The sequence below is a fragment of the Equus asinus genome, chromosome 29 (assembly GCF_041296235.1).
Source record: "Equus asinus isolate D_3611 breed Donkey chromosome 29, EquAss-T2T_v2, whole genome shotgun sequence".
NCBI lineage: Eukaryota > Metazoa > Chordata > Mammalia > Perissodactyla > Equidae > Equus > Equus asinus.
In genome coordinates, this window is record NC_091818.1 from 34,219,289 (window position 1) to 34,246,395 (window position 27,107).

The 27,107-nt window shown below is 37.7% G+C and overlaps 1 protein-coding gene across 2 annotated transcripts in view; it reads right to left on the reverse strand.

Moving 5' to 3' along the window:
* Positions 1–2,044: 2,044 nt before the first annotated feature.
* Positions 2,045–27,107, reverse strand: part of OPTN (optineurin) — a 34,602-nt gene continuing 9,539 nt past the window's right edge. The window contains exons 5-14 of one of the 2 annotated variants that reach the window (XM_070500887.1): positions 26,267–26,340; positions 24,283–24,417; positions 17,951–18,053; positions 16,656–16,771; positions 14,697–14,846; positions 14,228–14,321; positions 13,010–13,168; positions 7,891–8,021; positions 6,756–6,835; positions 2,045–2,994 (exon numbers count right to left, since the gene is read on the reverse strand). In XM_070500887.1, the coding sequence (XP_070356988.1) occupies positions 2,867–2,994; positions 6,756–6,835; positions 7,891–8,021; positions 13,010–13,168; positions 14,228–14,321; positions 14,697–14,846; positions 16,656–16,771; positions 17,951–18,053; positions 24,283–24,417; positions 26,267–26,340 (1,170 nt within the window). In that variant the 3' untranslated portion in view covers positions 2,045–2,866. Of the gene's footprint in view, positions 2,995–6,755; positions 6,839–7,890; positions 8,022–13,009; positions 13,169–14,227; positions 14,322–14,696; positions 14,847–16,655; positions 16,772–17,950; positions 18,054–24,282; positions 24,418–26,266; positions 26,341–27,107 lie in introns of both variants that reach the window. The other variant, XM_070500888.1, reaches the window with a different exon arrangement.

The following is a 27,107-nucleotide window of genomic DNA, read 5'->3' on the forward strand; positions in this document are numbered from 1 at the left end:
AGTATGCCTCATAATTTTTTGTTGAAAACTGGACATGGTGTACTAAGTAAAAGGAACTCAGGTAAATAGGGCTTTAGTGTGAGGTTTTGTGTTTACCTGGTTACAGGTTGGACTACATTTACTGTTTGCTGTAGCTGTAGGTGTCAGAGGCTAAAATTTCCTCTGGTGTTCTCGTTCTTTCCTCCTCTCTTATCTTTGGGTTTCCCAACAGACTTCTTCTTAAATAAAGTCTGAGATATGCAGTTCCTTCCATTGTAATCCCAGTTTATACAGGAGCCCACTGATGTGGTGGTAAGGTATAGTGAGGAGGGGAAGCGTTTTCAGGTCCTGTGATAAGGCCTCAGTCTTTTAGTGAGCCTGCGCCCCTGGGCTGGAACCTTTAAAAGTGCTTCTCGGGATTTTTTTCCTCCTCCTTGGGTGAGAAGAATAAGGCTTGAGGGGGCTGGAGTTGGGTATTTCCTTTCCCCAGGTCAGTTGGGTTCTGATAATGTTCCAGCAGGTTAGGCCCTGGTAAAACAGTCTCCCTTGAGGGCAGGCCTTGTTAAGAAGAACAGAATGTTCTGGTATATTTCAAAATGGCTGCTCTCCCCCTCGCCCTTATGGAAGCATGGGAGGATTGTTCTCCAGTCTTTACTGTGAGAATCTAGTAGGGCTCCTGGAGATAAAACTCACAAAAGTGTGGGGGTCCTCTTAAGATTGGGCTCCCCCTGCAGTTTTTAATTCTCAAGCTTGTCCACACTGCGCCTTTAGCAAGTCTTCAATTACAGGTTAAGTTTTCCAACTCAGGTACTGGCTCCTGCCATGGTTTCTGCTCCTGAGGCTCTGATCCAGTAATCTGTGACTCCCTGTGTCTGCCTGTCTGTCTCTGCAATTTTGGGATGGTAGTTTGCCCTGTGACCTCAATTCTCTGTGGGATTTAAAAGGAGTTGATGATTTTATGTTTGTTCAGCATTTGTCTTGTTACAAGGATGGGAGGGATGACTTCCAAGATCCTTATATGCTGGACCAAATCAAAATTATTTTTAAATATAATATTTGAAGACTTACCATTATAAAATTACTTAGCTGTGAAATTTTCATTGGCTCAGTTATATTTCTTCCCAGTTCCCATCTTTCTATTGCTCCCATTTAACAAAACTTCAAGAATATAGTATGGCAGGCCCTAGAAGAGGGGCTAAAACTCCTGTGTGTTGTAGTTAACTGGTGACACGGAACAAGGCCTTTGAAGAGATATCAGACTAAATTAATTAGATAAGACATGCACAGAGTTTAAAAGTTGTTTACCAAACTGTTTGATTTCCTCAAAACAACAGCCTTAATTTACACCAACCACATGAACTTGCCTTCATTTGCAGTTCTTCCAATTATCAAGCAAGCGATGTGATCGCAGGCTTACTAAGCCCATTCACACTACTATGTCAGGGTTGAGATCAGCTTAACAATTTTACTTGAACTAAGAAAAGGATATTCCCATAACCTAAATATGAAACCATTTGGCTTGCTTTCTATTTAGGATACTACAGGAATCTATTTTCTCCAGTATAAAATAGTAAGGGAAAAAATTTAAACTAGAAACCATAAACAAGAAATTAAAAGTAAGATTTGTACAGCTATTTTAGAAATGTCTTTAACAAACATTCTCTCTCAGGTGAGGTGGGGGAATCTTGAAATTACTATTGAATTTGTATAGTGTCTTCTCTTGGCATGAAGATATAATTAACTATTTTGATTCCTGTTTTAATATATATATTAAATTTATATATGCATATATATATGCATAAGGACATTGTTTACTTGTATGGCTGGCCATAAAAAATGTATTAGCCAATCTTGATAAACTGTAGGTTTACCAAATATGGCAAATCCTTATCTTTTCACCTCCTTAGCAAGAACAACTTCTAATTCAAACAACATATACTGGTCTCCAGTAAAGGGTTTTGCTCATATTCATAGAATTAACAAAACAGATCTGAGTATTAAGCTTATATAAAACTGAATACAGAAAATGCATCCTATGAAATTAGCCAATCACATATGAACAATATGAAAGAGTCATAAGCAAAATTTTATTTTGCAGTAACTATTTTGTGATTATGAATACATAGCCTGATCCAGGAAGAAAATTAATAGACAGCTGTTCCTTTTAGCAGTTAATCAACTGTCTACCGTATAGGCCCATATACCTGCAGCACAATGAAAGAATGAAGATAACTTCTTTACACTGTGATGGTTATATGAAATCCAGCAAACCTGACGTCTCTACGTCATGTGTGCCAGTATTTCTGCACTTGTCCGGATGATCAAGTACAAGCTTACAGTGCTTATATGGAAAGAGCCATCTCATAACTTTGGTGCAATGACTGTGGCTGCCATAAAACTACGACATACACATATATACACAACCCCAAACAGATGTGTCTTGTGGATGAAGAAAAATAACAATATAATTTATTTTAAAAATACTTCAAAGACACTTTACTTGATTAAACCTGTGACCACTTCATTTTTCCTACCTCCTTAAAAAGTTCCTAAAAATCTCTCAGCGAGGCTTCTTCCATCTAACTACACTTATTCTGTCCCATGATGTCATACGCTCATTAACTGCATGAGCAGTTCGTGCTCACATAAACTGAACGTTAAAAAAAAAGTGAATTTATGATCAGGAGACTGGTATGTTACGGATTCTATTTTGTGAGTTTATGGAAATCCACAAAAAATGTCCTGTTTAGAACATATGCATTTTCTTTTTCCTAAAACAAACAATGAGCCCAAATATTTGAGTGGAAACAAATAACACAAAAGTACAACTCTTGGAGGAAGAAAATCTTGACATTTACCAACAGTTGGGGAAGTGAAACATCGACACTTAAATGATGCAGTCCATAACATGAATCTGTAAGGTGTCTATGTCGGGCAGAACTTCTCCACATTTGGGGCAAGAATGAATTGGAATATTCCGTTGTTGCTGTTGCTGCCAGTTTCTATCCTCAGCTCCTGGAAATAAGCATTAAATGAAATGTCATTCCATTTCTTCCATGTTTGAGAATAGATGGTTAATTTTAACATCAAACTTTGTAATCAATACTTGGTGGGCAGTAAATACAGGTTTTTTGGTTTTTAACTGAAGCAGTTGGTATGCATACAAAGAAAATCTCCAAAACCAGTACCTGTTTCCCTATTATTTTAGGATTTAAGCTCTATTCTGGGTTCCAGGACATGAAAATGCGTGGTTTCAGTTCTAGGTATAAGACAATACATGTTCTAGTAAAAGCGAGAATAGTTGAGAGCAGAAAAGAGATAGATGAGGATATAAGCTAAAGAGGAGAGAATGTGGAGAAAACAATGAGAAGACCATGGGAAAGGTATCCTAGAACAGGAGACCTTCTCAGAAGCACAGAAAATAATTAACGTTCACTCAAAAGACAGTTTTGAGCACCCTGTGATGTGGAAGAGAGGCATACAGACTTGGTGGGGACATGAGGCAAGAAAAGTGACAGCGGCAGCATGTGAGGCAAGTGCCACGGCTATGTCATGCCCAAGGTGGTTCAGTGGGAGGACAGAGAAAGACACCTGCATCAGACTGCTCTGTGCAAACAAGCCCTCTGGAAAAGACTCATTCCACTTGAGTTTTAAGAATGAATGAGATATCCAGGCAACGTAAGCGAGGGGAAAGAATTGAAGAATGAGTCCTGTCATTTGCCCCAATTTAGGAGTTGAGGTTCAAGTCTAAATTAAAGAATGCTCAAAATAAGCCTTGACTCTAGGCAGGTCCCAGATGTGCAAACTGGGATCAGGGCTGGAAGTGGCTTCTGGTTCCTGGGACATCCCCTTGGTCTGACCTCTCTGGACCAATGCAAACCATTTTGATTTCTAAAGTCTCAGCGCAGGTCTCTAGACTTTGACTTAGCCCCCAAAATGTTTGTTTTTGGAGGATGATAGGAGGAGGTAACCTTTAACACGGTTATTTGCTTCCGAGCAGATTATTTGAATTGAATAACATGTAAGATAGTCTGTGTTTGGCAAATTTCAGAAGCACTTTTGAATAGAAATATTGATCACAAGGCATGATTTCTGAAGGAGGGAACTTTCTACTGGTCTCATTGTTTTAGAGCAGAGGTCAATAAACTTTCTCTGTAAAGGGGCCAGAGAGTAAATATTTTCTGCTTTGCAGGTCATATCATTTCTCTCACAATGACTCAACTCTGTCACTGTAGCATGAACACAGCCATACACAGTATGTCAACAAAAGGGTATGGCTATGTTCCAGCAAAACTTTATCAACAGGTGACGGGCCAGATTTGGCCTGTGGGCTACTGTTTGCCAAACCCTCCTCTAGATGACAACCAGTCACTTATCGGGGACTGGTAATTCTTCATTATTGCCCACATCTGTGCCTTTCTTTTGGTCCTGGTCTAGGTTTCAAGACTCAGACTGGGCTCTTGTATCAGGGGGCCTTTGGGTCCCCTCCACCTCCTGGCTCTTCATTGTAAATAAGAGCACTCAGTTTTCATGATCACCACATCACACTCCTTTCCGCCTTTGCCTTGTTATTCTCACACTACACTTAGCTAAACCCTAGCTCAAGGCCAAGCTGAAAGTCACATCTTTTCAAGGCCTTTCTCAGCTTCCTAGCCCTTAGTGATCACCTTTTCCTCTTATGTTCAGCACTGTTATTCTGTTACTTACTCGTTATCTTCTATTATGAATTCATCTTTTTATGTGCACATCTGTCTCTCCAACTAGACCATAAGCCCGCATGGATGTGACCCTGCCTTATGCCCACTTGTTCCCTTGTGCTCAGCCAAGTCCTAGACCAGAGTAGACGCTTAAATGGCTGCTGACAACAACAATAATGAAATTTCTTGAGAGAGGCTATTGTTTCAGGCAGCTTTGTTAAGAAACTAAAAAAAACAAAGCTCTGTTTGGAATATAGTTTTTTAAAAGACAACAAAGCTTATTAGGATAATTATAAATAAATTTGCACTTTGTAAAGACTTAGATTGTAAATGTAAGTCAAAGAGTGTTTGAGCAGTTTTTTTTTAACATAAATAGGCATTTGCCTTATATAATTATGACAAGGGAAAATCTTCCCCTGAGAAACCCAGATGCAACAGATTGTCCTTTTTGACTCAACAACAATAGGCACTTCTAGATATGAGTTATATGGCTGTTCCTACGATATTTAAAATTGAATTAGAGAAAATGCCTGGTAGTGCCCAAGTGGGTAAACGCAGCTTTTAGAGAAGAAAGTAGCTTTACCTGCTGATACTAAAAAATACCGGAGGCTAATATTTACATAAGCCCACAGGCTGCTACTTCTGCATATGTCCATGAATACTATGTTTATTTTTAACCTGAACTACTATTGCAAATATTTACTTTAACCTATTTTTTCCTGTAAAAGAACTTTGGTGGAGGAATGAGGAGAGATGAGAGGTAAAAGGGAGACTCAGGGAAATTTCCCCAAGATTTAATGGTTAACTATAAATACTAACATTGCTTCCTTGCTGCTGAGGACACTATGATACAGTTCCATTTCAAAAGTCAGTTGGTACATGGAAGGGACTTAGTCTGGTCCAGAATTTTTTAAAAAGTTAAAGAACCAGTTTCATGTGAAGTTTAGGATGGCATCCTAAACCCAGATTCTTCTTAGTGGCATTGCTATTAATTCTTCATCTGGCTATGTCAGTCTTCAATCCTTTGAATTTTTTTTCATATCTAGATCGAAGGATAATACTTCCCTTTCAGTGATATACTATGAGACAGTGATTTATTATAAATTACAGACCATTATTACTAGTGTGTTAAAACCATGTAATAAACACAGCACTATACTTGTAATAAGTGTCATGACCAGTTTCACTCAGGGAATTAAAATCTGGATGTCGTACATAATTAAATGACAATCTCTTACACGCAGTACCGTGTCGTGGTGAAGAATCAGATAACCTTGGGTTTCATGTCCAGTTCTGCCCCTAACTAGCCTTGTGATGCTGGGTTATTTAACCTTGTCTTCCAGAAGATGGTGATAATATAGACCTCATGGAATTTTGTGAGGATCCCATGAAATGTGTATGAAGTGATCAGCACAGCACCCAGGCATAGTAAACTCTCAATAAATGTAACATTATTATTTGCATAACACCAGGTGGTGGGTGGAGATATAAGCTCCAAGACAGCTTATTTAATGGAGTACTTAAATACATATTTAGAACACATAAATAATTATAAAATAGCCGATAAGTACTAAAACAGGAATAAAGTACTTGGGAAATTTAAGAGGGAGAGGTCACATTCTGTTGGATTGATGGAGATGGTCTTTGAAATGGGTTTTAAAGATGGAGTAAGAATTCACTGTAAAGAGACTGGAGAAAGACAAGGATATGAGTGAGGGAACAGCATCTACATGGAGGATACCGCGTAAGCAAGTACATGTAGGTTTACAAGCCTAGGACAGGTTCAAGGAACAGGGAGTGGTTCAGTTGGCTAATATCTGTATGGGAATAGAGTGAGAGAAGGCTTAAAAGTTTAGCTATGCCAGGCCTTAACTGCCAGCGTGAAGACTCTGATCTGGATTCAGCAGGTAATGGACGGAGATAGGGGTACAGTCATAATAAAACTGATAGGGGCTATATTTTTGGTAGCTTGATTTGGAATCTATTGCATAGAATGTAGTAGAATTTTTCTTCAAGCATCTTCTTCATAGGATATTTATTCCCTGGAAGACTGGAAATCTAGAATCACAGGTGACTCACCTCTTTCAACAAGGTAAACCTGCTGGTCAGAGTCACTTGTTCTTGCCCCATGACGGCTCTGCATTTCCATCAAGGACTGCCTACTGGGATTACAAGCAACACTCTATGTGATGTTCTAAAACTGTGCAGTATGACATTATTTCAACATTAAGTAGACATTCAACAGAAGTATGAGAAAAAAAGAGCTGAACTACAATGCCAAGGTTCATAAAACCAGAACTTAAGACCAATTTGAGTTTTAAATATTATTGGCACTAGGACACAATGTAGTAAAAGTAAATAACAATTAGGATTAAAAAAAAATCAGTTAAGAAATAACCAAACTGTCAATTGGTAGGGGAATGGATCAGAAAAAAGTAGCACATTTCTAAAACAAGATGCTACAGAGCAATTAATTAATTAAATCTACATGTATACAGAGCTCAAAATCACAATGTTATGTAAAGCAAGTTGCAGAACAATACCTATAGTGATCACTTTGTAACTTAAGCACAGAAAAATTACTATTATCTCATTGTAAGATATCATGTAGATGTGTATATATGTAAAAGAATAAAACACATGTGGATGCTGCCCACCAAATTTCAAGCAGTATGAGGAAGGGAAGAGAGGAATATAATGAGGGATGCGGAACAAAGGAGACTTCAACTTCATCTACTACTCCCTTTTCTCTTTTAATAAAAATATACTTGAAGCAAATAAATGTTGCTAACTGTCAATTCTGGAAGAGGTACATATTGGTTTGTGTTATTTTTTCTCTGTATTTTTCTACTTCTATTTCTCTATATTTCAAATTTTTCTCAAATTGAAAATTTAAAAGACAAGTAATTTCAGCAACATTGTCTTTTAAAACAAATTCCAGAATTACTTCAAGTGTCGGGAATATTTCATACATGCCAATAGCAGGATATGACTTTGGAACACATAATGTCATATTTTTATAGCTTACCTAAAAGCAAAGAACTCAAGTTTTCACAAGACGCTGCCAAGCCTTATTGTAAGCCAAAGTAAGTGTTGGGAACACAAGTGAAGTGTACTCAGAACGATGCTTACAGCCGAAATTAGGAAACACCTCTGACGGGTCACCTCTGCGACAGCCCACGCTGATGTGTGTTTCAGTCTCCCCTCACCTTACCTGCCTCCGTCTTCAAAAGCATTATTCTCTTTCAGCAAAATCGCCAGCTGCAAGGCCAGCTGCTCCTTTTCTTCGTGAATCTTCTCTCTCGCTGCTCTTTCAGCGTGAAAGTCAGAACAGTAAACCTCCATCTGTTGGAGGGAAAAGAGACAGAAGTTACTACCTGGACGAATGTGGATTCCCTACAGCTCACCTGTTGAGGAGGTGAAGAGGCAGTGCTGCAGCCTGTGACACACCTTGTGAAGAACAGGTACATGTTCCTGCTGGAAGCCAGTGTAATGACCGTGACTTTCCCACTACCTTCAAATAGAAGATCTAAGTTGTGTGTGCGTGTGTCCTTTAAACAGTTAGAACCCAGCAACTACACGGGTACCGGTGGTTTAAATACTATAAGTACCATTAATTCAGTAAAATTCTCTGGTCTGTTTTTTTAAACATAATATTCAGGATTAGCTTAATATAGTAATTGGTTTATTTACTCTGTAAGGCATATTTATGAAGGCTGGCCTTAAGATAAATTTAAAATAAAAATAATAAATAGATGCTATTTCTTGAATTCCAAACATGCGAGGTCCTATTTTGGGTGCCTATATTGACTATCTTATTTCACTTTATCAAAAATCCTGGGACGGGCCGGCTCCGTGGCCGAGTGGTTAAATTCGCGCACTCCGCTGTGGTGGCCCAGGGTTCAGATCCTGGGCGCAGACATGGCACTGCTCGTCAGGCCACGTTGAGGCAGCATCCCACATCCCACAACTAGAAGGACGTGCAACTAAGATATACAACTGTGTACAGGGGCGGTTTGGGGAGAGAAAGCAGGAAAAAAAAAAAAAAAAGGAAGATTGGCAACAGTTGTTAGCCCAGGTGCCAATCTTTAAAAAAACAAAGAAAAAAAAATCCTGGGGATGTAGAATTGCTATGCTCATTTTACATTTATACATTTAATGGCTCTTAATCTTGAGGAAATGAGTTAAGTGGTCAAACCAGCATTTGAAGCCAGATTGAAGTCCATATACCATGGATTCTTCCATATACCATGCCACTTCCCACACTGGTGATAGTCAGCCTCCAAGATGGCTCCACTGATCCTCACCTCTTGGTATTCATACCCCAATGTGGTCCCCTCCCACAGTGAATAGGGCCAACTCACATAACCACTAAGATATTGCAGAAGTGATGGTGTGTAGCTTTGAGGCTAAATCATAAAAGACACTGTGGCTTCTGACTTGCTCTCTCTTGGATCACTTACTGTGGGGGAAGCCAGCTGCGATATCATGAGAGGCACATGGTGAGGAACTGAGGGCTCCCACCCCCAGGGCGTGTGAGTGAGCCATCTTGGAAATGGATCTTCCAGTCCATCTTGGGTACAGCCTCATGAGAGACTCTGAGCCAGAGTCACCCTGCTAATAAGCAGCTCCTGGGTTCCTGACCCATAGGCACTGTATGAGATAACAGATGCTTGTGGTTGTTTTAGCTGCTAAATTTGGAGGGTATTTTGTTACACAGAAATAGAAACAGATAAATATGCCATAATCACAATTTCTTCATTTTTATAAAATTATAAAGTAAAAATGAACTACTTAATAGTGAATCGAGCATTATTCTATATTTAAAATTAGGTATTTCTTTGCATATTTAGTGGTTCTAGGATACAAATTTTTATCCATTACCTTTAAGAGTAAAATTAATAAAAATTTAAATATTCTATCACAATTGTAGCTACAAAAAAAAATATGCAATAAAGAGATTATTTTAGGGGATTCCCTGCCATTTGTGAATGATCCAGCTTATTTTGGTATCACTGATAGATCATGGGCTTTTTTGAGTCAGACCTAAATTTGAATTAGTCTCACTTCTCTCACTTATTAGCTTTGAGCCAGTAAGAATTGGGTCTTTGTTTTATCCATTCCTATATCCCCAGCAGTAAGAGCAGTAAGACCTGACATATGACAGGTGCTCAAAGAGTTGCTGAATGAATGAACAAGAGTATCTATCAAAACAAAACAAATGTCTGTGTACAGAATGTGGCAAAAGTACATGACTACAGTATCAAGAGGTACCCAAACAAAGGAAATGCTATAAAGAGCTCAGTCTGAGAGTCTATTCCTATAGAAATAAAACTAAAGCCATATGTCCAGTCACCCACTTCCATGTTTCACTGGGCCAGCCACTCCGGGCAGCTGGTAATGAGTATGCATAAAGGGAGTAATAAACTGTTGACATTGTTATATTAAAAATAATCTGTTTATCAGATTGGAAAACACGTAAAAGAATGATGCAAGGATGTGGGGAAATAGGAGCTCTTGTCCTCTTTTGGAGAGAGAATAATTTTGGGTATGCATTTTTGGAAGACAACTTGGTAATATTTAACTTAAAAACAGGCATATCCACATATCCAATGACCCAACCATTCCATTTCTATATATTACTACAGATTCCACAAGTGCATAATGACATATATACAAGAACCTGCAGTTTAGTATTGTTGCTAATAGGATAAATACTGGTACACCCTCCATGTCCATTAATAGAAGTTAAATCTATCATGGTATTGCACACTTTGGAACACTATGCAACCGTTAAAAAAATAACATATTGGCTATGAGCAATAACATGGAGAGATGTCCAAGATATACAATGAGTGAAAAAGTTGTAGTACAAAAGGTATGGTGTGATCTCATTTTTAATTAAGCAAGGAAACAAAATAAAAAGGTTTTCCCCCTTTTTGTGAGTTTACCTCTCAGGCAGGATGTATTCTCACTAATAAATTCTCCTCCAAGTACTCCACCCGCCAGGATCAAGAGTGGGCCCAAACAGTCACAACAAGCCAATCATACATAAATTCTTCCAGAGAACAATAAAAGCATCTTCCTTCACTTGTTTTTATGAGGCCACTAAAACTCACATCAAAACCTGACCAGGACATTAGCAAAAGGAAAATTCTAGGCCAGTCCTACTCAAGAATACGGATACAAAAGTCCTAAGCAAAATAGAAGCCAGCCAAATCCAGCAATATAAACAGAGGATAATTCAAGAAATGCAAAGTCTGTTTAATATTTAAAAAAATCAATGTGATTCACCACATTAACAAATTAAAGGCAAAAGGCATATGATTATCCAATTATATCATCATATGAAGAAAAAACATTTCCTAAATAAAATTCAACATCCACTCAAAATAAAAATTTGGGGCAAACAAGGAAGAGAAGGAAATGTCCTTACTCTGATAAATGATATCTACAAAAAGCTATAGCAAACACGACATGCTTAACAGTGAAATGTTGAAAGCACTGCCTCTGACACTGGGAGCAAGGCAAGGCTGCCCGCTATCTCCACTGTAACACAACATTGTACTGGGGTCCCAGCCAGTGCAATGAGGAAGAAAGATCAATAACAGAAAGAACTGGAAAGGAAAGAAAGAAACTGTCATTATTTAAATGATACGATTAGCAATATACAAAGTCCAAGAGAATATTCAGAACTATTGTCAGTATTAAAATATGAGTTGAGCAAGTTTACTGCATAAAAAGTCAATGTATAAAAGTATTGTATTTCTATATAACAGCAAGTGTTAGAAAATTAAGTTTTAAAAAATGCTATTTACAATAGTATCATAAAATAAAAAATATCTAGGAATAACCTAATAAAAGATGAGAAAAATATTTACTAAGAACATTCAAAATATTACTGAGAAGAATTAAAGAAGATATGCCACATTCATGGACTGGAAGAGCCAATGTTGTAAAGATGTCAATTTCCCCCAAATTGATTTATATCTATTTAATATAATTCCAATCAAAACCCCAGTAGGTCCAGTAGGTTTTCTGTGTGTGTGGAAAATATTAAGCAGATTCTAAAATGTATATGAAAATGAAAAAGGGAAGGAAAACCTAAGGTCCTCTTGAAGAATATCAATGAAATAGGAAGACTTACTCTACTGGATATCAAAACTTTTGATGCTTATTAATAAGACAGGATGGGACTGGAGCAAGGATACACAGATAGCTCAATGGAACAGTAGAGAGTCCAGAAATAGACCCATGGGTACAGGGACACGATATATGACAAAGGGCAGCAGAGTACATAAGGAAAGACGGCCTTTTTAACAGATGGTGCCAAGTCGACAGGATATTCATACAGGAAAAAAGTATGACTCTTTACCCTTACCTCACTCCATTCAGAGAAGCTAAGTCCAGACGGTTTCTAGATCTTAACGTAAAAGGCACAACAATAAAACTCTTGGAAGACAACACAGGAGAATACCTTCATGGCCTTCAGGTAGTGAGAGTTTTTAAACAGGACACAAAAAGTACTAATCATACATGAAAAGACTGACAAATTGGACTACATTAAAATTAAGAACTTTTGTTCATCAAAAGACACCTCTATGAAAGTGAAAAAACTAATCACTGAGTGAATAAACTTACAACAAACATAACTGGCAAGGGCTTGTACTGGAGTATATCAAGAACTATAAAATCACAGAAAAGCCAGCAAACCAGAAGAAAAATGGGCAAAGACTTGGTCAGGCACTTCACAAAAGGGATACCTACAAGGCCAGTAGACATCTGAAAAAGCACTCAATCTCATTAGTCATCAGGGAAATGCAAATTAAATGAGACACCATTATATACCCACCAGAATGGTTAAAAATTAAAGTAACGATACTAATAATGCAAGTATAGGTAAGGATGTGGAGCAATGGGAACTCCATCGATGGGCCCGAAAACTGGGACAACCGCTTTGGAAAACTGTTAACCGAGTAACATGCATACTCTCTGAACTAGCAATTCCACTCCTAGGTGTGTACCCAACAGAAATAAATGCACAGGTGAACAGAGAGACATGCACAAGAATGTCCGGGCAACATTAATAACACCCCAAACTGGAAATAATCCAACTATCTATCAACTGTAGAATGGATACATTCATTGAGCCATACACTTAAAAGGGTCAGTGCACTTTCCACATGTGATATAATTCAATAAAAAAGTTTAAAAAAATATATTGGTGGAAATAATATAAAATCAAAAACCATATTTTAAACACCATCACTTTCCCATTTGAGAATGTAACCAGGGTTGGCCTCACTCAGCTCCTGTTTCGGAATGTCGCTCACCTGAGCCCTAAGAACAGTCATGGTTTCCAGGTCCTCCTCCTGCTTGGCGATGGTCTGCTTCATCTCATCCATCTGAAGCTGCTTGGAGGCCAAGGCCTTCTCTGCCAGTTCCAGTTTTTCATTTACTTCCTGCAGCACCACCTTATCCACTTTTTCTGACTGAAAAAAAGACAAGTTTATTCTAGAAATGGTTTTGAAATAATTCAACCTATTTTAGTAAACTATTAATGAGGGCTTATTTTCCTGAAATGATTGGCTCTAAACTGTTCTGTTAATTAGCAATGATAACTTATTCACAAAGTTGTATTCATTTAACTTATGGCTTGCAAATAATAACTTCCTAATCTAAAACAATAATTACCAAAACAGAAAACACTAAAATAAGGGAAATAATAACAAACTCCGATCTCAGTGAGGTTGTAACGTGCTGACACTGCTGTTCTTCCACTCACATTACTCTTACTTTGTGAAGTCAGTGGAAAAAGGAGAATCATATTTAAATTAAAAATTTACTAGGTCCTAGAGAGGAATAATATTCTATTAAAAAGTTAAATGAAAAACAAAAAGTATATTTATAAGGATATAAACTCAAAGACCACTTCTAATTCAAAGCTTCCATGGTCTTTATTTATTTATTGCAGGTTTATTGAGGTACAATTGACAAAACTGTACGATATTTAAAGTGTACAACGTAATTGAAAGGAGTCCCCTCATCGGGTTAATTAACACATCCATCACCTCACATATCTCTCCATGGTGTTTAAATTAACCCACCATGCTGGGCATTATTACTAATTCAAGTTGCAGCCCGTTAAGTCCCGGGTCGCAAGTTCACTGGCAGCAAGCAAGCTGCCCCTAAAATAGTTGCAAGCAGCAGACAGCACAGCACCTCTAGCCCCAGCCAGCAGTCTCACTAAGCACTACTCACACAGGAGCCCAGGCTCTTAGCTCCCCTGCAAATCCACCCGCTGTTAGAAATGCTAAAAGCTTACACCCTGACTGTAGGACAGCAGCACCATCTTGTACACCAAGCACATTATACATACGTGGAACATCAGAAGTTATAAACACTAGACACAAGGAATCAATTATAAACTGAAAAACCACCTTTGAAACTTGAGTTGGTTAAAGATTAACACAACTACTTTACATATGACATGTTCAATAGTTTCCATTCATTACCAGGCTATGAAAGGAAATTTTGTTTTCTATGAGTACCTCTTTCCTTTGTAGCTCCTCAATCATTTTCAATGCACTGTTGTATTCTTGAAGAAGCCTGTTGTGTGTCAGCTGTAGAGAGGCTAACTTGGACCTATTTAAAAAGAAATTAAAAAATGGAATCTTGGGAAAAAAGTCATAGAAACATACAGTCTTGCCTCCCAACTTACTTCTGAACACTCAAATAGCAAAATCTTCTCTCCTACCTTTATCATCCCACCACCTACTAGCATTTTGTTACTCTCAAAGAAAACACTTTTTTCCAAAGAATCAAGATAGATTACAAACAATTTTCATCATTTTGTTATAATAAAATTTCAATTTTATCTCCTCAGAAAAGTCTCCTAGTACTCCTTCAAATAAATATGAGAAAATTGTAAAATTTATTCTCGAAACCTCATTCCAACCTGTATAAAAGAGCTATCGTGTCTTCTTTTAGGAAGTGACCATCCCATCACGGCCCACTCACTTTTCTTCTTCTGTTTTGGCTTGCTCCATCTTGATTTCTGACCGCATGCTTTCCACTTGTAGCTCTAACTTTCTATTATTATAAAGAAGCTCTTGTTTTTCATTCAATTCTGATGGGGTTGCAGAATTTTTCCTTTCAAGGGCCTGGCATCTAAGAAAGATCAAAATTTCATGAGGATAAACAATGCTCCTTCATTTATCAGTGGCTTTTAAACAAATCCCAAGATTCTGTAGCAAATACAAAGAATTTTAGGATTGCGTTTGTCAAGGATTTAACAGTACAAAATAAAATACCCTCCCTGCTTCTTTACTATAAAAAAGTACAGATCTAAGATCGCACAGTTACTACCCACTTGGAATAATTGTTTTAAATAGTGATGCAAATATATGTTTGTTGTTTAGACACAGACCAAAGCAGTAATTGGCTAAAGGTGCTTTTGATAGAGCAATCCATGGATGTCTGTAATATTTTTAAAAGCTGTGGGTTCTGTTAAGCACAAAGAATATGACTTCTGACAAAGATTCAATAAGGAAAAAGGAAGTGCCCTAGTCCTCTTAAAGATCAGAAAGAGAACTTCAATTTAATAAGTGCACCTATGAACCAATGATAACCATGTGCAAGGCAGTAATGCCAAGCATGTTAAACATTATCTCACTTAGCACGACATTATGAAGTAGGAATTACGACACACATTTTATGAATGATAAAACTGGAGTGCAGAGGGGTTAAATAAATAACTTGCCCGAGGTGATACCATAAATAAGCTGTAGATCCATATTTCAACCTAGGTCTGTTTCTCTAAAGTCCTTAGCTTGAGCTGCTTGCTGTACCAGACTATCATAATACTGTACAGCCTTAGTAGATGTAACTTCAAGGAAACACACACTTGTATATTTTAGTGAAAATATGTGTAGGGGAGGAAGACAAATCCTCTGCCCTCTGGGTCCTTCTGGCTGGGCTATGAATTAAATTGACATGAGACAGAATAACAGGAGAAAATCAAACATAACTTCATAACATATATACATGGGAGAAACTCAGGAAAACTGAGCAACTCCACAAAATGGCCAAGCTGCCAGCTTAAATATTATCTTCAGCTAAAGGCAAAGGAGGAAGTTGGGGATAGTGGTTTGGGATTTCAGAGGAGAGGAAGACAATTTACATGGAGACACAAATGCAAATGTTTGTTAAACGGGTTTTGCTGGGCCAGAAATGGGCTTGTTGGTGCCTTCCTATCACACCTATTTCACATTATACTATAGCTGTCTTATGGTGTTACCTCCTTCCTGGAACAGACCTTCTATCTTAAATTCTTTTAGGCAGTTTAGGGGAAGCTCAAATGTTCTTCCTGAGTCTTCTGAGCCTTTATTATCTCCAGCTTGAAATAATCCACATACCAGGGTGGTGCATCTTGGGGCGGCCTGCCCTGAACCCCATCATATGTTTGCCAACTAATCTGAAGACCAGCATCAACTCAGCTTTCCTACATTTGGGATAACTTCTTACATCAAGAGAAACAAACAAATGCAAAATTCTGAATTTATATATGAGCCTTCAGAACTGACTGAAAATGAAAATGTTTTTTCTAACTTAATCTCTCAAATTCTTGCTCTTTGCAGCTTTCTTTTATGTTTGTCCACATCAAGGTTGTCAGCTCAGTAAGTCACAGGAAATCTGGCTCACTGCTTTTTACAGGTCCTTAGATAGGCCAGGATGCCTAGCAGATGCACCCAAACAGCAGAATCAGGGTCCCGTGGGCCCATTCCCCCACATCACTACAAGTATTTCATGTTTATATACTAACCTGAAAATTAGTATTTTTTTGAACTTACATTTTAATTGGGTCTCTATTTTTCTTTTAGTCAGTTACACAGTAGGAAAACTATGTTTCTATATAGTAACATATTTGTAAAAATGTACATTTTTTGAAGGAGGAGGAAATTCATCTCTTAGTCTTACTTTTCTTGAAGTCTCTTCTTCATTAGCTCAGCTTCACTGAGTTTTGTATGAGCTTCTTGAAGCTCCTTAAACAGGGTTGTCACCTGAAGGTTCAGTGTTTCCACTTCACTTCCAATCTGTCGCACAGGAAAGCCCAAACACACATATGTGATTCGCATCAGAGATTAAATGACCCTCTTTGTGAGAAAAGAGTGTGAACCGTTAGTATTCACTTAAGACAGACTGGTGACTTGATGAAACTTTTGACAATGCCTCAAATATCTTGTATGAAAAGGAATATTTTGGACACGACTCTGTTTCATTACAGAACATTAACTGATCAATTTGGATGCACTTATGATAATGACTTTATCACAATTAAAATTAACCCTGGTTCACAGCGTTGTCAAAGCACAACCTTCCTTATCCAGCTAACAACTCACTCCCTATTCCGTTGCCAATTTATGTTTCTAATTTACTCAACTCTTTCCACCGTAGCCTCTTCCTTTTTCCTGGTAGCTTCAGAATTTTTATCAGTGAGTTTTTACAGCGCCTTGAAAGTCTCAGTACTTCTCTATTATTGGTTGTTGATTAGTTTTAGTCACACGGTATTGTTAATCTCTTCATCTCAGTTTTCTAAATGTTCTCCATTCTCTTCAAAAGTAGGCAACTCAGCCCAGAGCATAGCATACAGTAGGCATTCAATATATATTTGTTGAATAAGTGAATTAGCTAACGTGAATATTTTATGTAAATGAATTTTGTGTAGGCTCCTGTGGTTCTTATAGCTTTCTGGCTAAATCAACTTTCCCTATGCTTAGGACTCTGTGTTTGCAGGCTCAAAGTCACATCTCTAAGTTACCACAGAACACTGACTATATCAACACAAACCTTTTTCATTTCAAACTATTTTATTCAATTGGAATCCAAACTATTCTATTCTAGTGGGATAGAACCAAGATCTTTCAATTCTACCTCACGTTTCTGGGTAAGATCCTCAAAAGATCTCATTATCGAGTGGACAGAATTCCTTTTTCATGTAGTAGGTCTGTTCACTTAGGAATTTAGAAGAAATCAGTCAAGAAGAAATGGGGGGTGATTTCCTAGAATCTCTAGGACAGGAAGACATCTTGCAACAACTTACACTGAATGAAATTCAAATCAAGACAAGGAAATAGGAGAGAAATAGACAATATTCAACACTAAAATTATGTCTATATTTCTACAGCCAGTAACAAATCACAAGACTCGCCTGCAGCTTCTATCCTACTCACGTCCACGGGCTGTGAGAGCAGCCTTAGAATCTTACTACTCACGGTTTCTGTGCTTTTCTCCTCTTCTTTCTCTTTTTCTTTGCTCTCCTCTGTCTGGGTCTCAATTTCAGAACGATCATTGACTTTCTTTTCAAAATATGAAATTCTAAAAAATTGCAGAATGTAGAAAAGTTACTTTCCCTTTGGCTTCAAGAGGAATAACGATCACAGAAGCCCTAAAAATAACATGTTCATAATTTGGATAAAGAATCAGGGGTTTCCAAAATCTCTTCATATTCACTATATTAGCTTTGGTTTTTGCTTTTCATCCTAAAATTGGCTAGAATCGATTGAAGAGATGAACACATACTGAGGAAAAAAGATAGGTATAACTCATCTTGAACACTGAAAAACACTCTGTTTTCATGTAACTTTAATACACAGAAATATTTTTAAAATCTGTGTTTTTGTGTATGCATGTGTGTTACATGAGTGCCTTTGGTGTCCCTTCATGTCAATTCAGCAGAGAAGGAGAGACTTTTCCTTTTTGGACCCACAGAAGTTTACAAGTCCCTGAAAACAAACAAATGTAGCATCATTCCTACCCTGAATCATAACCACATGAAAGCCATCCCAATACAAACGAAACAAAAAGAGAGCTGTGGTTACAGACGGTAGATGGAATATATGCATGTAACCTTTCTTCCGTAGATGTTGGCATGTTGTATTTTCATTTGTTGCCAGGTATTTTTTAATTTCTCCTTTGATTTCTTCATTGATTCAATTGTTCAGTAGCATTTTGTTTAATCTCCACATTGTTGTGCCTTTTTTGATTTTCTTCCTGAAGTTGATTTCTAGTTTCATACCTTTGTAGCCAGAAAAGATGCTTGGTATTATTTTAATCTTCTTAAATTTATTGAGACTTGTTTTGTGGCCTAATATGTGATCAGTCCTGGAGAATGTTCCACGTGCATTTGAAAAGAATCTGTATTCTGCAGTTTTTGGATGGAATGTTCTATACATATCTACCAAGTCCATCTGATCTAATTTGTGGTTTAAGGCCAATGCTTCCCTATTGTTCTTCTGTTTGGATGAGCTATCTGTTGATGTCAGTGGAGTGTTAAAGTCCCCTACTATTATTGTGTTACTATCTATTTCTTCTTTTATGTCTGTTAATCATTGCTTTATATATTTAGGTGCTCGTATGTTGGGTGCATAGATATTTACAAGTGTTATATCCTCTTGTTGGATTGTTCCCTTTGTCATTATGTAGTGCTCGTTTGTCTCTTGTTACACTTTTTGTTTTAAAGTCTATTTTGTCTGATACAAGTATTGCTGCCCTAGCTTTCTTTTCTTTGCCATTTGCATGGAGTAATCTCAACAAAAAGTTAAAAAAAAAAAGAATCAGAATGGCAATGAATTTCTCAGCAATAACACCAGAAGCTAGAATACAGTGAAGTAATGCTTTCAAAATTTGGAGGGAAAATTATATCCAATATAGAATTCTATATCTAGCCACACTATCCATTAAGCATAAAGGTAGAGAGATGTTCAGATATGCAGATCTCAGAAAATATACTCCCCTTATATTCTTTCTTAGGAAGTTATTGAAGATATGGTGAGCTCTAGTTGAAAAAACTTTTTTTTTATCAATGCTCTTTTTTTTCCCTCCCCAAAGCTCCAGTACATAGTTGTATATCCTAGTTGTAAGTCGTTCTAGTCCTGCTATGTGAGCCACCACCACAGCATGGCAACTGACAGACAGGTGGTGTGGCTCTGCAACCAGGAAGTAGACCCAAGCCATCAAAATGGTGAGCACCGAACTTTAACCACTTAGCCATCAGGGCGGGCTCAAAAGAATTTCTTTTAAAGAGTAAGAAAGGCACTGGACTCAGGAAACAGGTGATCCAACAGAGGAGAGCTGAAGGAATTCCACAGGATGATCACAAAAGCAGATTCCAAGATGACTGCAACATAGCAGGACCTAGCAAGCCACCAGGCCAGATGCCAGGAGGAAAGTGTTGAAGAAGAGACACTATTAGACTACTCACATGACTGAATGTAACTGGGAGATTTCCTCACTGGGGAAGAGTATGGAGAAACTAATAAGCACATTTTTAAAAGATAATTATGCATAGAGGTAAAAAAAAGTGAAAAAAAGGAAAAGTGGTCAAGGCATAGAGCACAGCTCAACGGTGAACTGTGTGTGTGTGGGTGTGTGTGTGTGCATAATAATGTAAACACTGGGTAGTGATCCAACCAAATTTCAATATAATCAATTTTAGAGTGGGGGAAGGGAAGGGAAGAAGGGTCCAGAAGCATATGTGTGTGGTGATGATGAGGGGAGTGAAAGACAGTTAAATCCTCAGCCTTCACAGGGGAGGTCAATAGATTACGTTTAAAATAGAATAAAAATTTTAAGCAGCATTTTAAGCCTGATATATGGAGGCAGGTATCAAAAGAACCAGCTAAATACGTCGAAAGTGGTTGTCTAGGAAGCAGGACAAGGAAGTGGGGGGGTTGGTCAAAGAAATACTGTTTTGCCGTAAGAAGCTTGTGGAACAACTGATTCTTTAAAACTATGTGAATGCAACACTGACTTTTAAAAAAGAACTTAGTGATAATAAAAAATAAAACAAACAGCAATGGTATCTGCTGCAAGTTGCCAAACCTAATTGGTACACAGGCACTATTTCCAGGAAAGCACATAAATGGGTGAAGAGCCAGCTGGTGCAGGGTTGAAGGACGGGCCTTTACCACATCACTCACATATGATACAAAGTTTTGACCTGCATTTGAATTACAGCTTATCTTAATTTTCCAGGGCAAATTTTCATCTTGGGCTGACTTTTCCCTGCTCCCTCTCAACTTTCCTGGGCCACAGAGTCCCTCTCCTTACTGGCTGTCATTTTAAGTTGGTTTAGAAAATATAAATTACATGAACTATTAATCCTGGCAAACAGTGAAATAAAGACAAATCTACTGCCCCCTCTCCCCACAAATCACCTAAAATGTTTCAGAATAAATTTTTCTCATGATTCATGAAAATGGTTGAAGATTGACCTATTTGAGAAAAAGACAGGTTAGGTCTTGGAATGTGTTTTGATCACATCCTATATAGTGTGTGACAAGCCAGGTTGTGCACGTATCAGTCCTACCTCAGTGAGGAGGAAATCATGATCCTGAAGCCCACATGGAGAAAATCAGTCCTGATGGCTAATCACTGACTTGCCAGTTGTTAAATACTGAGAGAAAGCTGGCTCATGAAGGAGAAAATTAATGCTACTGAGAAAGGGACCCTGTTATTTATTTGTGCATTGTTACTATGTTTTTGTATTTTTCAAACAGGCAGGACAAATATTTTACTCCACTAGAATACATGGTACCAGTCTCTGAGAAGTCAAGCTCCAAACTTTTCTAAGGGACAGCAGTAGGATATTGGGTAAAAACCTAGATTTACAGACACCACGCCTTTTTCACCTTCGAAAAGAGCTGACCATCAAATAAGTCGTTGGACAAATGCCAATGAGTCTTCCAGGTTAACCCCAATCTGAATAAATAGTTTATGTATCAGATTTTAAGAACAGACCTTCCTATAGTTAAAAATTTAAACTGCTGCAGTTAGAAAGTGCTTCTTATAGTGCTATACTTTTAAGGTTAATGAGTCATTTATAATGTCTGAGAGAATTAATTATGTCATAATATATTCACGATTTAATGTTGCAATCACTGGAACCCTAAAACTATTACATAACTTCCTCCATGTCTTATATGGTTTAGCACTTTGCATTTCTAAAAAGTGCATTCGCAAATAGAAATTCAGTGACTTCACAACTCTATAAGGTAGATAAATTTTATGCCAAAGTGTGTGTGTGTGTGTGTGTGTGTCATATTCTCTGAGGCCAGTAATACCCTTATACTAAAACCAGATGAAGACATCACAAGAAAACTATAGACCAATATCCCTTATGAATACAGCTAATCCCTAACAAAACACTACAATCCAAACTAGCAACATATAAAAAGGATTATACACCAAGTGAGTTTTATTTAGTGAATAAAAAGTGAGGTTTATCCATGAATAAAAGGTTGGTTTAACATCTGAAAATCAATGTAATACAGCATATTAATAAACCCATACAATTAAAAAACCCATATGATCACCTCCACAAACAGAAAAAGTATTTAACAAATCCAAAACCCTTTCCAGATAAAAATTGCAACAGACTAGAACTAGAAGGGAGCTTCTCAGCCTGATAAAAGCATCTATGAAAAACCTACAGCTAACCACACTTATGTTAAAAGACTGAAAACTTTCCCCTGAAGATTAAGAACAAGACAAGGATGTCTGCTCTCTCCACTTTTATTTAACATTGTACTGGAGGTTCTTGCCAAAGCAATCAGGCAAGAAAAAGAAATAAAAGGTATCCTCGTTGGTATGGAAAAAGCCAAACTATCTCTATTTGCAGATGACATGATCTTGCATATAGAAAATCCTAAGGAATCCACTAAAAAAAAATTATTAGTGCTAGTAAATGAGTTCATAAGGTTGCAGGCTACAAGATTAATTTACAAAAATCAGTTGTAGTTCTATACACTAGCAATGAATAATCCAAAAATGAAATAAGGAAGACAGTTTCATGTATAATAGCACCAAAAAGAATACAATACATAGGAATAAATTTTTAAAAAAGAAGTGTAAGACCTGTATTCTGAAAACTACAAAACATCATTGAAGGAAATTAAAGATGACCTAAATAAATGGAAAGATACCCCATGTTCATGGATCAGAAGACTTAATATTGTTAAGATGGCAATGCTCCCCAAACTGATCTCCAGGTTCAATGCAATCCCAACTTATTTTTTTCAGAAAGTAACAAGCTTATTCTAAAATTCATATAGACAAACAAGGGACCCAGAAGAGACAAAACAATCTTTTAAAAGAAGAACAAAGCTGAAGGACTTACTTGTTCTGATTTCAAAATTTACTACAAAACTATAGTAATGAAGATAATAAAGTACTGGATAAAGATAGATCAATGGAATAAGATTGAGGGTTTGGAAATTAACCTTTATATTTATGGTCAAGTGATTTACAGCAAGGGGGCCAAGACAATTCAGTGAGGGAAGGAATAGTCTTTTCAACAAATGGTACTGAGACAACTGGATTCCACATATGCAAGAATGAAGTTGGACCCTTACCTTACACCATACACAAAAATGAACTAAAAATGGATTAAAGACTTAAATGTAAAAGCTAAAACTCTAAAACTTTTAAGAGAAAACATAGGAGTGAATCTTTGTGACCTTGGGTTAGGAAATGGTTTCTTAGATACGACACCAAAAGCACAAATGACAAAAGAAGAAAATAGATAAATTGGACTACATCAAAATTTTAAAAAATTGTGTTGCAAACGATATCATCAAGGAAGTGCAAAAATAATCCATAGAATGGGAGAAAATATTTGCAAATCATATATCTCATAAAAGACTTGCATCCAAAATATACAGTGAACTCTTATAATTCAATAATAAAAGACAACCCAATATTTTTGAATGGGCAAAGGATATGAATAGATATTTCTTCAAAGAAGATAACATGAAAAGATGCTCAACATTATATAGTCATTAAGGAAATAAAATAAAAACCACAATGAGATATCATTCTACATCCACAAGACTGGCTATATCCAAAAAGACAGACAATAACAAGTGTTGGTGAGGATGTGGAGAAAGTAGAACGCTCATCCATTGCTGGTGGGAAGGTAAAGTAGTGCAGCCACTGTGGAAAACGGTTTGGTAGTTCCTCAAAATATTAAACATAGAGTTACCATATGACCCAGCAATTCCATTCGTAAGTATATACCCCAGAGAATTAAAAAGATGTGTCCACACAAAAAACTGTGCATGAATGTTTAGAGTAAGCGTTATTCATAATAGTCAAAAAGTGAGAACAACCTAAATGTGCAGCAACTGATGAACAGGTAAATAAAATGTTATCTAGTTAAATAATGGAATATTATTCAGCAACAAAAAGGGAAGAACTGGTATATGCTACAACATGGATGAACCTCGAAAACATGCTACATAAAGAAGCAAATCACAAAAGATCACATCTATATGATTCCATTTATATGAAATGTCCAGAATAGGTAAGTCAATAGAAACAGAGAGAAAGTTACTGGGAGAAAGGGGGAATGAGTGATAATGGGTATTGAGTTTCTTATTTGGGAGAAAAAATGTTCTAAAATTATATTGTGGTAATAGTTAAAATAACACTGTGAATATTTTAAAAATCACTGAAATGTACACTTTGAATGGATTGCATGCTATCTTAATTAGATCTCAATGAAACTGTTAAAAAATATGCATCTTTCAAGTCATCTATTTCATACCTTTCTTTGGCTTCTTTGAGGGCAATTTCAAGTCTCTCCACCTTCTGGTTTCCTTCCCTCAGACAAAGCATGAGCTGGCTCACAGTTAATTCCTCAAACTCCAAATAATTTCTGGTACCTTCTGCAGATTTGCTCCTACATCAAGACAGTATAAAGGTTAAAAAGTTTTCATTAGAAAATGAAAATATCAAAGTCTAAGAATGGAGCAGCCCAATGTAACTAGAACCAACTTGAACCATTTTCCAGAAGATTCTCCAATTAATTCCCATTTACTGACCGAGCACAACTGGCCCTGCAACCCCCAGGGCCACAATCCTCCTGCTTTCCAGGGAGGGAGTGGGGACTAATGGGTAAGCTCGCCTTACACTGCACAAACTCACCTCCTGCAATGGTCACCGTGCCCACGACACCAGACCACAGGACCCACGAAAACAGTGGAGCAGAGGGAGCCTGCCTTTCGGTGCTTGGCTTTCCTAGAGAACTAGTCTCAAAAGAGCATGGCAGCCAGATGCAGTACACAAGCATGCGTACTGCCTATGGCGACACGCAGACCACTGCCTTTCCTCTAATGCGACACAAATCATCACATTCTTAAGAATATCATTTTCCTTTTTGGTTTCAAATTATTAGAGCAGAGAAATGTAGGCACTGTTGATGTGTCAAACATTCTTCTCGATTTCAGACTCTGATTAAATCAAGACGCATTTCAAGGACAAACAAACAAAACCAAGACCGCTGCTACAATAACTAAACGTTCCGGATGATTCTAAACATTCCTATGCTGGTGCTAATGGCAGCTACTCTTTCAGTTATCTACTGAAGTGCAGACTCTAATAAAGGCCAGTTCCCCAAATGCAAGGTTCAAACTCAAAACCCAGAAACCAACCTCGGACTCCTCATGATACTTTCAAACGGTGAAGAAGCTGCTATTAAACAAGAGCCATGTGGCTTAAAAGAGGAAGTGGTCTTCGCGTGTGGAGATGAATGAGGAGGAAGTGGTCTGGAAATTTCAAACAGGGCTTTCTTCCTTCCCACCACTTTCAGGAAAGTCTTTTAATATTAAAGAAGCAATCTGGGGGAAAGCTGAGCAATTTCTGACTGAAAAAGGGAATAATTTTCACTTATGCCAACTGCCCTGTTTGATGAAAGAATATTATCTAGTACTTATTTTCTCACTTATACCAAGGCCTGGGAGCATAACTGAAAGAAAATAACAACCCATTTTCATGTTTTATAAGTAGATTCATCAAGTTATAGAAAAAAAGATATTAAAGGCTTATGAGGGAAGAGATGCTGAGAGGAATGTTCCGGTAACTGTTTCTGTTAAGTAGACTCACACAGTAGTAAGCCACTTGCAGAGGACGAGCCAACAGCCCATTCTAGGTGAGTGCTACCTGCTGAGGCCCAGGCGCCCAGTTCCTCTACCATCTCCTCCTCAAAGTCCCCCCACCATTTAAGATGTCCATTTCCTAACATACTTGGGACAGGTCAACTTGAGACTCCACAAGGAAGACATCTGGCACTTTCGAGCAACACCCAAGTGACTCAGAGCAATAATTGGCCTTGTTATAGGAGTCACCTTGGCTTGTACTCGGGAATGAACAGGGCAGAGAAAATGGAAACATCCCACTTATCAAGCCGGGCAGCCTGGTCCAGGTCAAACAGTGATGAACAAATGAGGAACCAGGGGTCTTTGGACTGAGAACAAGTGTGTTTTCACTTCTCATCTGATGGAGATGAAACACCTCTAAAGGGAGCAGTGAGGGTTAGCTAGCCTACAAAGGCACCACGTATCATTTTTATTCTCTTCCAGTTTCGGCTGCAACATTAAATAGCATTCAAACCGAACATTCTTGAAAGGCCCTCATATAAGTGAATAAGCAGTGACTTTTCAGCCCCCCATGTTTGACCTCCCAGTAGCCAGCTGAAAGTGACAAGACTGCCCAGTCTGTCTGTCTGGCAGCCCTAGGCTTTCTTCACATACATGTCAATAGACTCAGTTCTTGTGCGCCCAGGACGAGTCTTGAATTCTTTCATTGCCACATCTGCTTCTCCTTCCTGTAAAAGCAAAAATGAGAGGGATTTAACACATATGTCTGCAAGACAAATTCTTTATCAAAAGAGAAAAAAGCAAAAGATCAAGAATTTTGATGACTTGGAACCCACGGAACCCACCAAACATTTAAATATGAAATGTACTCAAATGGAATGGAAATTTACCCTTCCTCACCCCACACACCCTGTCAGGATTATAAATGTCTCGACAAGGCGTGAAGTTCAGTCTCCTCTCATTCAGCACAGTCAACCTGATCCCATAAACACGAAAACATATCTCCTGTCTCTCGGTGGCACTTCCCTCCTTTCCTAGGTTAATAAGGTCACACAGAACTAGTGACAACTCCACATACCTTTCTGTACAGTCCATGAAAACACAAAATGCCAGAGCTTGCAGAAGCAAAGTTGAAAAAGAGGCCATTTTCTGTGGGCGAGGCTCACAAAGCACAAAGTTGGCTCCTGTTAGAAGTTTGTACGCGTCTTGGGCCATTTAAGGAACAAGGAGCCTAAGACCACGTCAATGATTTGAAAGACATTTATATTCTAATGAGCTAGTAGGAAATCTTCAAAAAGATGAACCAAGATGGTCCCAGATAATTTGGGTTGTGTACGTTCTTCCTAAATCTTGGGCAGTGTTTTGTAATTCACAAAAGCAAAGCAAGAAAAACTTGTTTACATTAAAAGTAACTGTCAACCATCAGTGAGGGAGAATAGAAAGCTAACCACGCACCCCGAAGAACAGCCTCATTTGGGAACTTCTGATATGCTCT